Source organism: Pezoporus flaviventris, unplaced genomic scaffold, assembly GCF_033815535.1.
Source record: "Pezoporus flaviventris isolate CSIRO_AGI_PZ_B2104156 unplaced genomic scaffold, CSIRO_AGI_Pfla_v1 ptg000034l, whole genome shotgun sequence".
NCBI classification, from domain to species: domain Eukaryota; kingdom Metazoa; phylum Chordata; class Aves; order Psittaciformes; family Psittacidae; genus Pezoporus; species Pezoporus flaviventris.
This window is the reverse complement of record NW_026892582.1, coordinates 1142548-1156254: the sequence shown is the minus strand read 5'-3', so window position 1 is coordinate 1156254 and position 13707 is coordinate 1142548. Positions and strand designations below refer to the sequence as shown.

Sequence of the window (13707 nt, the reverse complement as noted above, 5' to 3'; positions counted from 1 at the left end):
TCTTTGCCCCTGGTTTTCTTCCCAACCAAAGACAGCTCTGTTTACTACCCAGCCAGCCAAAGCCACGATGATCTCTGGCTCTCTCAGCTACCCTCATCAGTAGTCTTTCAGCAGCCCTGTGCCTGCAAGCACAGTTTAGCAGTTATCTAAGCCAAAGACAAGATGGTGCATGCTCAGCACACCACAGGATGCCACCAGGATGAAGGGTGGAAAACATCCCCTGTGGCTATTTGACTCCCACATTAGCAAGGAGCTTCCAAGGAGATGGACAAATCCTTTGACTGAGGGACCAACCTTGACTGAGCTCTAAACCCCAAAGACTTCCCTAACAGGAGCACGTCCCAGGGAGCAGGGGATGTGTCGGATTCCAGCGCTGCCCAGGCCCCTGCCATGCAGCACCTCCAGCAAATGACATTTCTACAATTGAAGAAGCAGCTTCTACAGAAGCTTCCACTCTATCTCCACACACTGCTGGCTTGGATCCCTGCTTCTCCTTTGGGCAAGGTGGATGGTCAGTCCTCCCTGTGCTGGAGGCATGCTTTAGGGGGGCTCTAGGGGACAGAGACAAGGTCTTAAAACTCCCCTAAGTCTCATGCACTGCAACAAAGGAAGTCCAACAGGAAGCAACCAAACTTTTCCTGGGCTTTTAACACCCTTTCAGGAAGCTCAGACTTCAGGTACATGTAACACAAACTCTGCAGGTGATGCCCCAACACCCCCACCAGTACAACTCCGGGCTGGAGATGCTGACACCCATTCACTGGCTACTCCGGGACTTTATGTCTGCCTTTAACCAGAATGTGCTCTGGTTAAATTGGAATTAAAGCCTGCAAAAAGGATGGTCCTTTCCAACCCTGACTGTTCCATGATGGTAAATCCATGTCAGCCATCACAGAAAGGGGTTCCGCAGACTCAGCAGCACAGATGTAGTACCAAGTTCACCAGGACCCCCTGCATACACTGGAGAAGCCCAGGCAAGCTCCTCGGCAGCAGTTTTTACCTGGGGATCAAAGTTGACTGTGATGAGTTTGGTGTCTGGGTCCCGCTGGATGAGCGGCTGGGCCAGGTTGTACTGGGATCGCTCAGACACTGTTTGGGACCAGTTCACGTAGAGCTTTTCCTGATACCTGCAGAAGAAAACCCCAAAGATCCATCATACAGCTACCAGCCCACCAGAGCGATGTATAGCACCAAAGGAGAGCCAAGGCCAGCCCTGAGGATGAAGAACATGAAGGAATATTAAAACCCCATCTATGTCATCTCCATGAGCAACATGGCTTCAAACACAAGCACCCAAAACCAGTGTCAGCATCAAGTCAGGAGGGCAAAGCTCTCTCAAGCATGATTTTCAAAAGCATTCAATCTAGAGTAACAGAGAAGCAGCTGCTGGGCATTTCCAGAGTGTCTGAGCAGGATGGGTGCACTACAGAGCCCATCAGCCTCAGGGGTATTGAGCTCTTGAAGAGCTCAGCATCACCGCTGGGGATGGAAATGCAGAGGGCTGACCTGGGGTCCTGGTAGCCCACATGCCATGGAGAGTCCCAGCACCCAAGCACCAGTGTCTTCTGAACCATGTTGTCACCTGAGCACCTTGGGAACAGCACCCAGCAAACACCACCTCTGTTGAGGGCACCCGGGATCCTCTGGTGCCTGCTTCCTTCTGGAAGGCTGAACCAGGAACACTCAGCCCCTGTTCTGGCAGTCAGAAACAGGAAGAGTTGGTCTCCATCCAACCACCCTGTGGTACCCAGCAGCCAGATGTCTCAGCTCCCTTCACTGCTGATGGAGAGCAGGCCCTGAAGGGGTATCTCCTTCCTGGGGAGGTGGCTCTTCCCAAGGGAAGTCCCGGAGAAACCAGTTCAGATGGAACATCAAACATCATGATACTAAGTCATGGGCAATGAATCTGTTCCTCCCATGGAAACTTCGAATTTCAAGATGGCACAGAAAGATTGTGGCATAGACACCTCCTCCTCTCTCACCAGGTGATTCCCTCTGGCTTAGAAAGAGACATTCCCAGGGCCTGGGCTTCCAAATGTGCTAGAAGGTGGCACACACAGCCCCAGCCTTGCCTGAGCCACCACCTACCTGTCGAGCAGCTGGATCATTTCTTCATACTTCTCCATCACCCTCCTTCCTTCAGCAGAGTCCAAGTAGCTGGGAGCACAGGAGACAAGCTCAGCATTATGTGTAGCTCTGCCCTAAATCTGCACCTACCCTTCCCAAGAGCAGCCACCACTTTGCAGGCAGGTTCTGACTGGGGACTGTGGATTTCATCCCCACCACATCACCCAAAACAAGGCACAAAAGCTATCCAAGGTTATCCAAAGGCTATTCAACCCTTAGTGTGCCCTTTATCTGGTATGTGCTTGACAACCTGCACAACAGGCTGTCAGTCTGATGACAGATTCAATCCCTGGTGGGAAAGGGGGCTCAGTGCTGCTGGAGGAATACCGGTCTCTGACATACCTGATGCTCCCAGTTCCACACTATTTGCACAGAGCATGGCAGCCTCTGCTCACCAGCCAGCACTTCCCAAGGTCTAACAGGCTCAGAAGGAAGCAGCACTTGGCTCCTGGGAGATGCAGCTCTTTGTGGTGCCAAATCTGTGCCCTTCAAACAGGGAAGGGCAAAGGCATCCCAGAGCTGTGGGGCTGCACCTCCAAGCCCAGGCAGGCAGAGGAATTCCACCTTTTCCCCACTGTTTTATGTACAATATTCCAGTTTTCCTGGACACAACTGTTGATTTTAGAGGCCGTTTTGACAAAACCTGAATGAACATCAAAACCTGAGCTGTCACCACTGGGCAAGTGCTGCTTAAACCTTCTGCAAGTAAACAGGTCCCCCCAGCAACCCCCAGCAAAAGCATCTTTGGTTTTCCTATTGACTCCTTCCTCCCTTTCAAGCTGCATGCAGGAAACAGCATCACTCCCCCTCCCTTCTGCGGGGCACGGCTTGAAGTGATCTAAACCAAGGAAACAAAATCAATGCAGAATGTAGATCTGGCTTCTTCTGCATGGTTCCTTGAATTTGGCACCCAGATTAAAACCAGGCGTGAGAACTGTGCTGGGAATGCTCCAAGATCTTGTTACATTGCACTCATGTCTTTATAACAGTGCACGTAAACCCTTCCTTAATGCAGTACACATTGAGAGAAGGCTACTGATACTGCCCAGTGAGAACCCTAGAACAGCTTGGGTTGAAGGGACCTTAAAGCTCCCCCAGCTCCAAACCTTGCCACAGGCAGGGACACCTTCCACTAGAGCAGCTTGCTCCAAGCCCCTGTGTCCAACCTGGCCTTGAACACTGCCAGGGATGGGGCAGCCACAGCTTCTCTGGGCACCCTGTGCCAGCGCCTCAGCACCCTCACAGGGAAGAGCTTCTGCCTAAGAGCTCAGCTCAGTCTCCCCTCTGGCAGGTTAAAGCCATTCCCCTTGGCCTGTCCCTACATCCCTTGTCCCAAGCCCCTCTCCAGGTTTCCTGCAGCCCCTTCAGGCACTGGAGCTGCTCTCAGGTCTCCCCTTCAGGAGCCTTCTCTTCTCCAGGCTGCCCCAGCCCAGCTCTCTCAGCCTGGCTCCAGAGCAGAGCTGCTTCAGCCCTCGCAGCAGCTCCATGGCCTCCTCTGGCCTCTCTCCAACAGCTCCACGTCCCTCTTGTGCTGCTGCCCCAGAGCTGGATCAGGACTGCAGGGGGGGTCTCCCCAGAGCACAGCAGAGGGGCAGGATCCCCTCCCTGAGCTGCTGTGCACGCTCTGGGGGTGCAGCCCAGCTGTTATGGAGATGACTTATTTTGCCCAAGCACATAAGTGGATCCAGGTACTCCAAATCCTACCCAGCACAAGCCAAACTGTTCCTGTGACCACAAGCTGCAGCTCCTGAAGCACTTTCTGTTATCCTGTGTCCAGTGCTGCTGCTTGCAGGGCTCTTAAATGCTGTCTCATATAATGCCATGAGACACGGCAGCTGAGAGCACAGGGCACCACTTATTCAAGACCACCCATAATAACAAGCATCTGGGTGATGAGTATTCCAGAACTCTCTTTCCTTGATCTTGGGAGATTGCTCCTTTGTTTAATGCTGAGAAAGTTCTGCCAGTGCCCAAAGTCCTCATCTTTTCAACCTCGAGACTCAGCCCCAATCAACACGTCTTAGGTGAGTCCAATGCAGCACCCCTCTGCCACCCACAGCTTGGATGATGCCAGAACCTGGGCAGAACCTTCCCCCCTCCAACTGGGAATGACTGCATCCATGACCATTGGATAATGTTCAACAGAAAGACAAACAGTGATTAACAAGACCAACTCAGCTGGCACGGACACGCACGCACGTGGGATGCGCCTCAAGTGACCAAACGGCCCCTGGATCCGTGTGCGCAGCTCCCGAGCCCAGCCCAGCGCTCCAGCCACGGGGGGCATGTTCTTGTGCACAGCAGGGGATCCTGGGGAGGGCACATTGAAACAGCATTTGGTTGAACACGGTACTTGTAACCTCAAAAGATACACCACCAGCAGCTCATCTCCACAAAACTGCTCTCGTTTCCCAGCTTCCTGCCTTACATCCAACATGCGATACACTGGGGGAGGTCTGTGACCAGGGCAAGTATCCACCAATCTCTCTGTTCCCTCTGTTAACCCACACTGGTTCCAGCAGTGCTGCCTCTCCCAGACTTGCCTGGCTCCAGTACAGCCTTCCTGAGGCAAGGGACCTGGGTGCTGTTCAACAGGACACACTCTTGTCCTCATAGCCTGACTGGAGTCTGACCCATGTCCTCCTGCACCAACCTTCCTGGGCCAGGATAAACCTGGAAAGGTTGATTAAAGCCTTGTTAAAGTCCCACTTACATTTACAGCATGACAGTGGAAACACAAGAACTTCATACTGAGGAGCACATGAGCAAGGCCCATGGGGTGTCCAAGGCAGGGCATAAGTGTGGAGAGAAACCCCCTGTTAGAACCTTGCTGGGGTAAAGCTCATTCCCACTCACATCCCACGGACACACATTTAAACCATGGTCTTTTCCCCCCAGTAGATCATTTGCTTTAATACTAAGAACAGCTTTCCCAGGCACTTCCATTGCCACCAGGAGCTACAGAGGCTCAAACCATTTGTAACAGGGCAAGTCTTGATCTCCTTAGAAGAAAGGAAATTGTTCCCCAAGAAATGAGTCTAAATAAATCATAATTATTAATATTAATAAATAATATAATATTGTAATAATAATATTATAATATATAATAATATAATAATAAATAATAATAAAAAGAATCTAAACCCCATTCCCTGTAGAACCTGTTGTACTCAGCATCAGCCACCCACCAAGCTCCAGCTCTGCCTGGATGTGCCTGGAGTAGATGAGCCTTGCATGGGCCACAGCACTGTGGAACATGCTGATGAGGACAAAGTATTTGTCAGCAGCATCTGCAGCGATCACTGGTCGCTCCAAGAGGCTCCCAAACATGTCCAGCAACTGCAGAGGGGAAGAAGCAGGAAAAGAACAGGGGAGAAATTCACAATGCAGACTTCAGCGGAGATCCACTGGGATCTCCTTCCCCAGCCCACATGCTTCATCCTTCTCACCAGCCCAAATGTCTGCACCAGTGGGTGCTGTGGAAAAGGGAATTCCTTTACCCTGCTTTTCCAAGTAGTCCCTTCCCTTTGTTAGAGAGATCATGGGATCACAGAAGCAACCAGACTGGAAAAGCCCTTCAAGCTCATCCAGTCCAACCGTTCCCCAGCCCTGCCAAGGCCACCCCTAACCCATGGCACTGAGGCCTCGTCCCCACGCTGTGTGAACACCTGCAGGGACGGTGACTGCAGCCCTGCCCTGGGCAGCCTGTTCCAATGCCCGAGCACCCTCTGGGGAAGGAATTGTTCCTCAGCTCCATCTAAACCTGCCCTGGGGCAGCTTGAGGCCGTTTCCTCTTGTCCCATCCCTTGTTCCTTGGGAGCAGAGCCCAGCCCCTCCTGGCTCCATCCTCCTCTCAGGCACTTGTAGGGAGCCATCAGGTCCCCCCTGAGCCTTCTCCAGACTGAACCCCCCAGGTCCCTCAGCCGTTCCCCATCACACTTATGCTCCAGGCCCTGCACCAGCTCCATTGCCCTTCTCTGGCCCCGCTCCAGCACCTCAGTGTCTCTCCTGCAGTGACTTTAGAACCATATTCCAACTGGCATTCTTCAAATGTTTCAAAATCTGCTGTTTTTTCCAAACCCTTCCAAAGGGAATTGCTCTCACTTCCCATGGGCTTCTCTACAGACACTTGTTTTGAAATTGGTCATATAATCCCATTTCTTTTTCCTGCAAGATGAACACAGCAGCCTGGTTCCTGGAAAACCCCCGTTTCCACACCTAAAATCCATCCAGCTATTATCAATATGAACAAATTGATAACAACCATCCCCACAGGTTGAACGGCAGTTCCCACCAGGAAATCTTACAAAAAGCAGAAGTTCCCCCAGCACGCAGAGACACAAGTCAAACGTCTGAGAGCCTGATGTGCATAACGTGACTGCTCCTCCTGTCTGTTCTCATTGTGCCACTCTCCATTCCCATGGGCCTGTAGCTACAGCACTGCCCGGGATCCCAGCTCGGGGATATTCTCACCCATGCAAACCACAGGTGCCCAATTTCCCCTCTCCAGAAGACAAGGACCATGACCAACAAACCTTAAAGGCATGCTCCAAGTCCGAGGCGTCATCAAAAGCCTGGATGAAAACAGTGCCCAACCGGCGGTCGATGTCTTCTACTTTCTGCTGGAATTCCAAGGCATTTTGCACAAATTCCTGTGGGAAGACAGAACAGCAGCTGTGAGGCTGTGGAAGGGCACCTGGAAGGTACCTGCATCCTCCTGATCCAGGGATCTTTCCTACTCATCAGGCATTAAACCACTTGACCTGAAGGCTACACCGCCATCCAGCCAACCCGCAGATGAACCTGCTGGGTCCAAATCCAGGTAGTTCCAAGGCAAAACAAGCCTGTGGTTTTCAGCTTGAATTGGCTGCAAATGGGACAACAATAAAGGCAGCTCGTAACACTGGCGCCGGTTGCCCAGAGAGGTTGTGGAGTCTCTACCCTTGGACATATTCGACCTTGGAGAAGGTTAACCTGCCTGTTCACAGCCTTGCTCTGGCTGAGCCTGCTTTGAGCAGGGAAGGTGGAGGAGGTGATTTCCAGAGGTCCTTTCTAACCTCACCAGGTCTGTGTTTCTGTAACGTCCATCCTCTTCCTGCACTGCTTCTTCAGCTCCAGTTGTAATAAATCCTTTCAAATTCAAGTGTAAAACCCAGGTTTGTTTTCCTACAGGTAAGAGCCCAAATCAAAGCCTCAAAGTGGGAGACATCAGTCCTCCTGTCCTGGCTTGGACAAAGCCACTAAAAATTAAGCCTCTAAATATGTCTGTTTTCTGTGTCATAAGACAACGGCTTCTGCCACTGCCGAGCTCCAGCAGAGCCATGTGCCCTGGTTTAGCTACAAAAGAGGCTCTAGAAAGTATCAGGGGCTGCAAAACATAAGCACTGAAAGAACAAGCACAACTCAATCACACAAAGGCCATGGGGTCAGTGAACCCCAGCCAGCTCCCCCAGAGCCAACGTCACCCTTCCTCCTGTGCCCTCCCTCCTGAAGCAGGGGGGACACGGAGCAGCAAGATCCCCCAGGCAGCACTGGGGACAAGCCAGCACTGCAGAGATGTGCTGGGAACTGCAGGAGGCAAAGCACAAGCAGCCATCCCCACAGCAAAGTCCCAACACTTGAGAGCAAGGCACAGCAGCCCCGTGTTCCACTGCCAGCCCTGACACCTTCCACCCCAGCACAGCAGGGAGCAAGGCAAAGGCCTGCAGGAGCCAGGACATTGCCCCAGGATCACCTTCCACTTGGATGTGTGTCAGAGCAGTGAGACTGGAGCTCCTCACCATGGAGCTGCCCTATGGCCACTCCAGTTTTAGCCCTGGGACAGGCCTGACCATGTCCTGCTCCTGAGGCACAGCGAGCTGAGCCTAAAGCAAATGGGACAAGCAGCAAAAGAAATCAAAGCTCCTCTCAGATCAGCCACAACCACAGGACCCAGATGGGACCCCTTCAGAAACCCCATCCTCACCCTTCCTTCACAGCTCACCCCCAGGCCACGCTGCTCAGTGTCAAGACCAAGAGCAGGAGTTTGTGAACAGGCAGTAAGCAGGCCCAAGGCACAGTTGCTTTGCCCTGCTTGCATGACACATGCTGCTGTGAACACCTGTGATCCAGACAGCCACTGAGCCATGACCCAGAGGGCTGGCAAGATTCATTAAAGAACTACTGATAACACAGCATGGAGCCTTTAAATTCCAGGAGCACCAGATGCCAATGTGTTCATCTAGACAAGAGCAAACACATCCCCAGAGGTTACCTGAGCTGGCCCTCATCACACAAGCTGGACACCAAGAGCAGGAAAGCAAAGAAACAGGGATGTTGGTACAGCTCAACCACACCAGCAAGTACCACATAGAGGGAAAGCTGGCGTAAAGGACATGGAAATCCCCGTTTCCCAGCTGCACTGGTGTCAAGTCCTGAGCTGGGAAGAGGCCAGCAGGACTGCATATGAGCCAGGGCTCCATGGCAGAGGAAGCTGTTGCTTACCAACACACACATTGCTGGAGTTACCACAAGCTGGTCCCACCTACCGTGTTGGTCAGGTCAAGGCAGTCATAGGAGTGCTCTGTCAACACCTTGTATGCCTCCTGGAAGTTCTCATTCATGTCCAGCACCTGCTGGCCCAGGGCCTTCCCTTTAATCCCACTGAACTCCATCTTTTCCAGCTTCATCAGGTCCAAGGCAGTTGCCAGAAGATCCTTCAAAGTCAATGGAGGACACAAGTTATATCGACAAAAGATGGCAACAGTGGTTGCTGTTGATGGCCGTACTTGCTGCCATTCCAAGGATGTCCCCAAGCCGAGTGGCACAACCAGGACAGGGGGAAGCTAGATGCTGCCTGTCCTGGTCACCAGCAGCTGCTCAGAACATGGCCCTCCCTAGGGGGACCTGCTGCTACCACCAGAAATACTACAACAACTCTAAACTGCTTTAAGGATGTTTAAAGGACAGGTCCAAAGCAGACCCTGGTCTGTCATGCACAAACCTCACAATCCCAATGTTAGAGGTATTGACCAAGAGACTTCTGATGTTTACAGGTTCACAGCTCCTGCCCAGACCTCCCTGTCTCCAAGTGGGTGTCACTGTCCCTGCTCAGCTCATCTCTGCAATGGGCAGGGACACCTTCCACTCCAGACAGCACGGGGCTGCCCCAACACACTCAGACCTGCTCTCTGCAGAACATCACCCCCAGCCCAAGGGGCCCTTGGCCACCCTGGGAGCTGAGGGATGAGGGGACTCATGACTCCAGATGTCACTGTCTTGGATGAGCATCTCACAAGCAGTGACAAACAGGGGCACCCCTCAACCACAGCATCCCAGACAGACAGACCATCAGGGTGTGAAGGTGTCACTGAAACCTGGTATCAAAGCGATGAGCTGGTGAGGAACATTTCCCTGCTCCTCCCCAGGCCCATGTGGCCACGCTCAAGGGGAGCACGTGGGCTCTGCAGCTCTGGGGTGTCTCTGATGGCAACAGGAGGACTGGGAGACTGTAGAGCCTTATTTACAGCTGTGAAATGCACAGCCTCCAGGAACTGCCATTCCCCTGCCCAAGAGGAGCAAGGAGTCCAGCAGGACTCTTTGGGAACAACACCACATTGACCAACCTGAGCAGGACACAGCTGCACCTTACACATGCAGCAGCAGGACATAGTAAAACAAAGTCCCAGCCTTGCTGTAACAGACCTAACAGCAAAGAAGTGCCCCATGCCCTGGTATCAGGTGAAGCGACAGGAAAGGAAGATGCCAGCAAATGAGTTCATGGCTACAGACCTCTCCTGAAGGCTTGCAATAGTTTTCAAGACCAGAGTCTCACCTCCACCATCTCCAGTCTCTCCAGGAAGCTGTCCAGCCTTGCAAACACCATCACAGCAGGGAATTTCCACTCCCTCACTTCCTGGCCTGGTCCATAATATGTGTGCAGTCTTTCCCTTCTCTCCTCAAACGCCTCTTTGAATGCATTCAGGATGCTGAGCACCAGCTGCACCTTGCCCAGGCTCTCTTCCATCTCTCCTTTCAGAAGATCTTCTGGACACAGGTACACCGTGGCCTAGAAAAGCAAAATTTGAGAGGTCACTTCTGCTGCCACAGAGAACATGGACTTCTTGCAGTGAACATGTCTGATCCCACCTCTCACATTAAGAATCCCTTTGCCAGGGAAGGATGGGGAATAGAAGGAGAGAAGGCGAGAGAATAGAAGGAGAGAAGCGAGACCTGGATAGGCTGGAGAGTTGGGCAGGGAGTAACTTGATGAAATATAACAAGGGAAAGTGTAGAGTCCTGCATCTGGGCAGGAACAACCCCAGGTTCCAGTATAGGTTGGGGAATGACCTGTTAGAGAGCAGTGTAGGGGAGAGGGACCTGGGGGTCCTAGTGGACGACAGGATGACCATGAGCCAACACTGTGCCCTTGTGGCTAAGAAGGCCAATGGCATCCTGGGGTGTATTAGAAGGGCGGTGGTTAGTAGGTCGAGAGAGGTCCTCCTTCCCCTCTACTCTGCCCTGGTGAGACCGCATCTGGAGTATTGTGTCCAGTTCTGGGCCCCTCAGTTCAAGAAGGACAGGGAGCTGCTGGAGAGAGTCCAGCGCAGGGCAACTAAGATGATTAGGGGAGTGGAGCATCTCCCTTATGAGGAGAGACTGAGGGAGCTGGGTCTCTATAGTTTGGAGAAGAGGAGACTGAGGGGTGACCTTATCAGTGTCTATAAATATATAAAGGGGGAGTGTCACGAGGACGGAGCCAGGCTCTACTCAGTGGCAAACAATGATAGGACAAGGGGTAATGGGTACAAACTGGAACACAAGAGGTTCCACTTAAACTTGAGAAGAAACTTCTTCTCAGTGAGGGTGACGGAACACTGGAACAGGCTGCCCAGGGAGGTTGTGGAGTCTCCTTCCCTGGAGACATTCAAAACCCGCCTGGACGCATTCCTGTGTAACATTATCTAGGTGTTCCTGCTCCGGCAGGGGGATTGGACTAGATGATCTTTCGAGGTCCCTTCCAATCTCTAACATACTGTGATACTGTGATACTGTGAAGGGACTTGCATGAAAGAACCCCCCTTGGCAAACACAGGCAGCATGGCCACGCACCCGCTGGATGAGGAGGTTGCAGATTTCCTGGAGCAGCACTACTATCCTTGCAGGCATGTTGTAGTGCTTGGAGGTGACCCAGATCAAACACACCACATGGAGCAGAGGGACCAGGAAAGGCTTCACCTCATTGAACTCAACCTTCTCGATGTCCTCCAAGTGGCGCTTGAGGGGCATCAGGTGCAGGTGAATGTCCTGAGCTTCGGCCAAAGCTGTGGTAAGAGATGGGAGAAGTGGTGAGACTGAACCAAGCTGTGGTGGGCTATAAGGTGGATGGAAGGTACCTGGGAAAACCAGGAGTCATGGAGCACACTCACCTACCTGTGTGCTGGAGAGTGCTCAGCCATGAACACTGCTCACCACAACAGGATGTACACTGACATGAAGTTGAGCAACAGGGAGCTGGGACAGGGCTCTGTGCACAACCTGAGTGCACAACTGCTAAATGTTGTGCACAGCAACCTGTGTGGTGCAGTCACCACAAAGGAGGGAAGGATGGGAACCAGAGGGACCTGGACACGCTTGAGAGGTGGGACAGTGCAAACCTGATGAAGTTCAACCAAGCCAAGTGCAAGGTCCTGCCTCTGGGCTGGGGCAACCCCAGGCACAGACACAGTTTGGGCAGAGAAGTGATTCAGAGCAGCCTCAGGAGAAGGACCTGGGGGTGTTGGGTGAGGAGAAGCTCCCCATGACCCACCTTCACTGAAGGGCACAACAAAAGGGAGAGGGGCAAAGGCAAAGGCAGGTGAAAACAAATCCCAACTGAAATGTTGCAGTCAGGGGGAGTGTTGCTGTAACTGGGTTAAACCCACATATTTGGTGTATTTTGATTAGATCCTTAAAGCTTTCATTACAGAACCATAGGATTAGTGTGACAAGGAACTCTTGGCTCCTTACAGAAGGGGGTTTTCTCGAGCCTGTATATAAACTGCACAGCATAGAGTATGACACAGATCCCTACTAGACTGTTTCTATGGGAAGGGGTGAAGAACAGAGTAACCTGTCAGCATGCACTTAGCTAGAAAAGCCTGGGTGATTTTCCTTGTAAGTCTTTAGTTCCCTCAACTGGGAAATGCAATCTTGTTTTCTCGCTCCCAGCTCTCGTCTCACTGCAGTGTGCCAGACTGGAAAAATACGGGAGAAGGCAGATTTGCTGATGCACATCACCATCTACAGGTCACCTGCCCCACAGCATCCTTGCAACCATCTCCCTATCAAGAAGGCCAGGAAAGCTGGGCAGGCCGGACCTTGCATTCAGGAGGACATTACTGGGTGGGGATGTGGGCAGACACATGGGCCATGCTCACACCATGCTGCAGCCGCTTCACAGCTACCAGGCCTCCAACCACAACGCAAAAGCTGGGGTAAATCCCGCTGCACTCACGTGAATCACAGGATCCCAGCCTGGTTTGTGTTGAAGGGACCTTAAAGCTCATCCAGCTCCAACCCCTGCCACGGGCAGGGACACCTTCCACTAGAGCAGCTTGCTCCAAGCCCCTGTCTCCAACCTGGCCTTGAGCACTGCCAGGGATGGGGCAGCCACAGCTTCTCTGGGCACCCTGTGCCAGCGCCTCAGCACCCTCACAGGGAAGAGCTTCTGCCTAAGAGCTCATCTCAGTCTCCCCTCTGGTAGGTTAAAGCCATTCCCCTTGGCCTGTCCCTACATCCCTTGTCCCAAGCCCCTCTCCAGATTTCCTGGAGCCCCTTTAGGCACTGGAGCTGCTCTGAGGTCTCCCCTTAAGGAGCCTTCTCTTCTCCAGGCTGGACAAGCCCAGCTCTCTCAGCCTGAAAGCTTTATTTCAACAGAGAGTTCCCAGATCCCCTCACTCAGACCTTCGGGAAGGATCTGGCTCAACAGACCAGGGATCAGGCTTGTCCCAGCCTGTAAAAAAAAGGCAACAGATCAAGCACAAGCAGCCCAGCTGCACTCCGTGAACCAGACAGGGCCAGACACAAGGCTGCAGTCCCCTCAGTCACAGCAAACTGAATGACCAGGGCCACTACAGCCACACTGGGCTTGAGACCAGTATCATCAGGCTAGGGACAAAGGCCAGAAACCAGCACTATGGTGAAGTTGCCCCAGCACCTCACCTGTCTCAACATCCATGAGCATAGTGTTGAAGGTTGGGATGTAACTGCTCCCAGCTCTCTTCAGCACCTCTATCATGTTGCTGACCTTCTTGGTTCTCAGCTGGTTGTAAATACATTCCAGGTTCTCACACCTGCAACAACCAAGACAGATTACAGCTGCCCCCTCACACCACGCATTTCCCTTGCCCCTGATTCAGGATTTCCTTCAGCTCCACATGGGCTGAGTGAAAGGAAATGGGAAGAAGACACAGACAAACCCCACAGGACAAACAGTGCAGGGGTTCAGCATTATCACAGCTCTGCACTGCCAGAACACTTCTGAAGGAAGCCATGACGAGCTTCTGCAGACACCAGTAACAGCTCTCCTGCAGGAAGGGCTTTAAATGATGGACTGACACA

General features: G+C 52.5%; 1 protein-coding gene across 1 annotated transcript in view; it reads right to left on the bottom strand.

Annotated features, from left to right (window-relative positions):
- LOC133273630 (dynein axonemal heavy chain 9-like) overlaps positions 1–13707 on the bottom strand; it is a 40787-nt gene that overhangs the window by 21807 nt on the left and 5273 nt on the right. The window contains exons 4-12 of the mRNA XM_061462019.1: positions 13309–13439; positions 11218–11429; positions 9941–10174; positions 8655–8822; positions 6663–6779; positions 5316–5466; positions 4323–4437; positions 2089–2157; positions 1001–1127 (exon numbers count right to left, since the gene is read on the bottom strand). Coding sequence (XP_061318003.1) covers positions 1001–1127; positions 2089–2157; positions 4323–4437; positions 5316–5466; positions 6663–6779; positions 8655–8822; positions 9941–10174; positions 11218–11429; positions 13309–13439 — 1324 coding nt within the window. The remainder of the gene's footprint in view (positions 1–1000; positions 1128–2088; positions 2158–4322; positions 4438–5315; positions 5467–6662; positions 6780–8654; positions 8823–9940; positions 10175–11217; positions 11430–13308; positions 13440–13707) is intronic.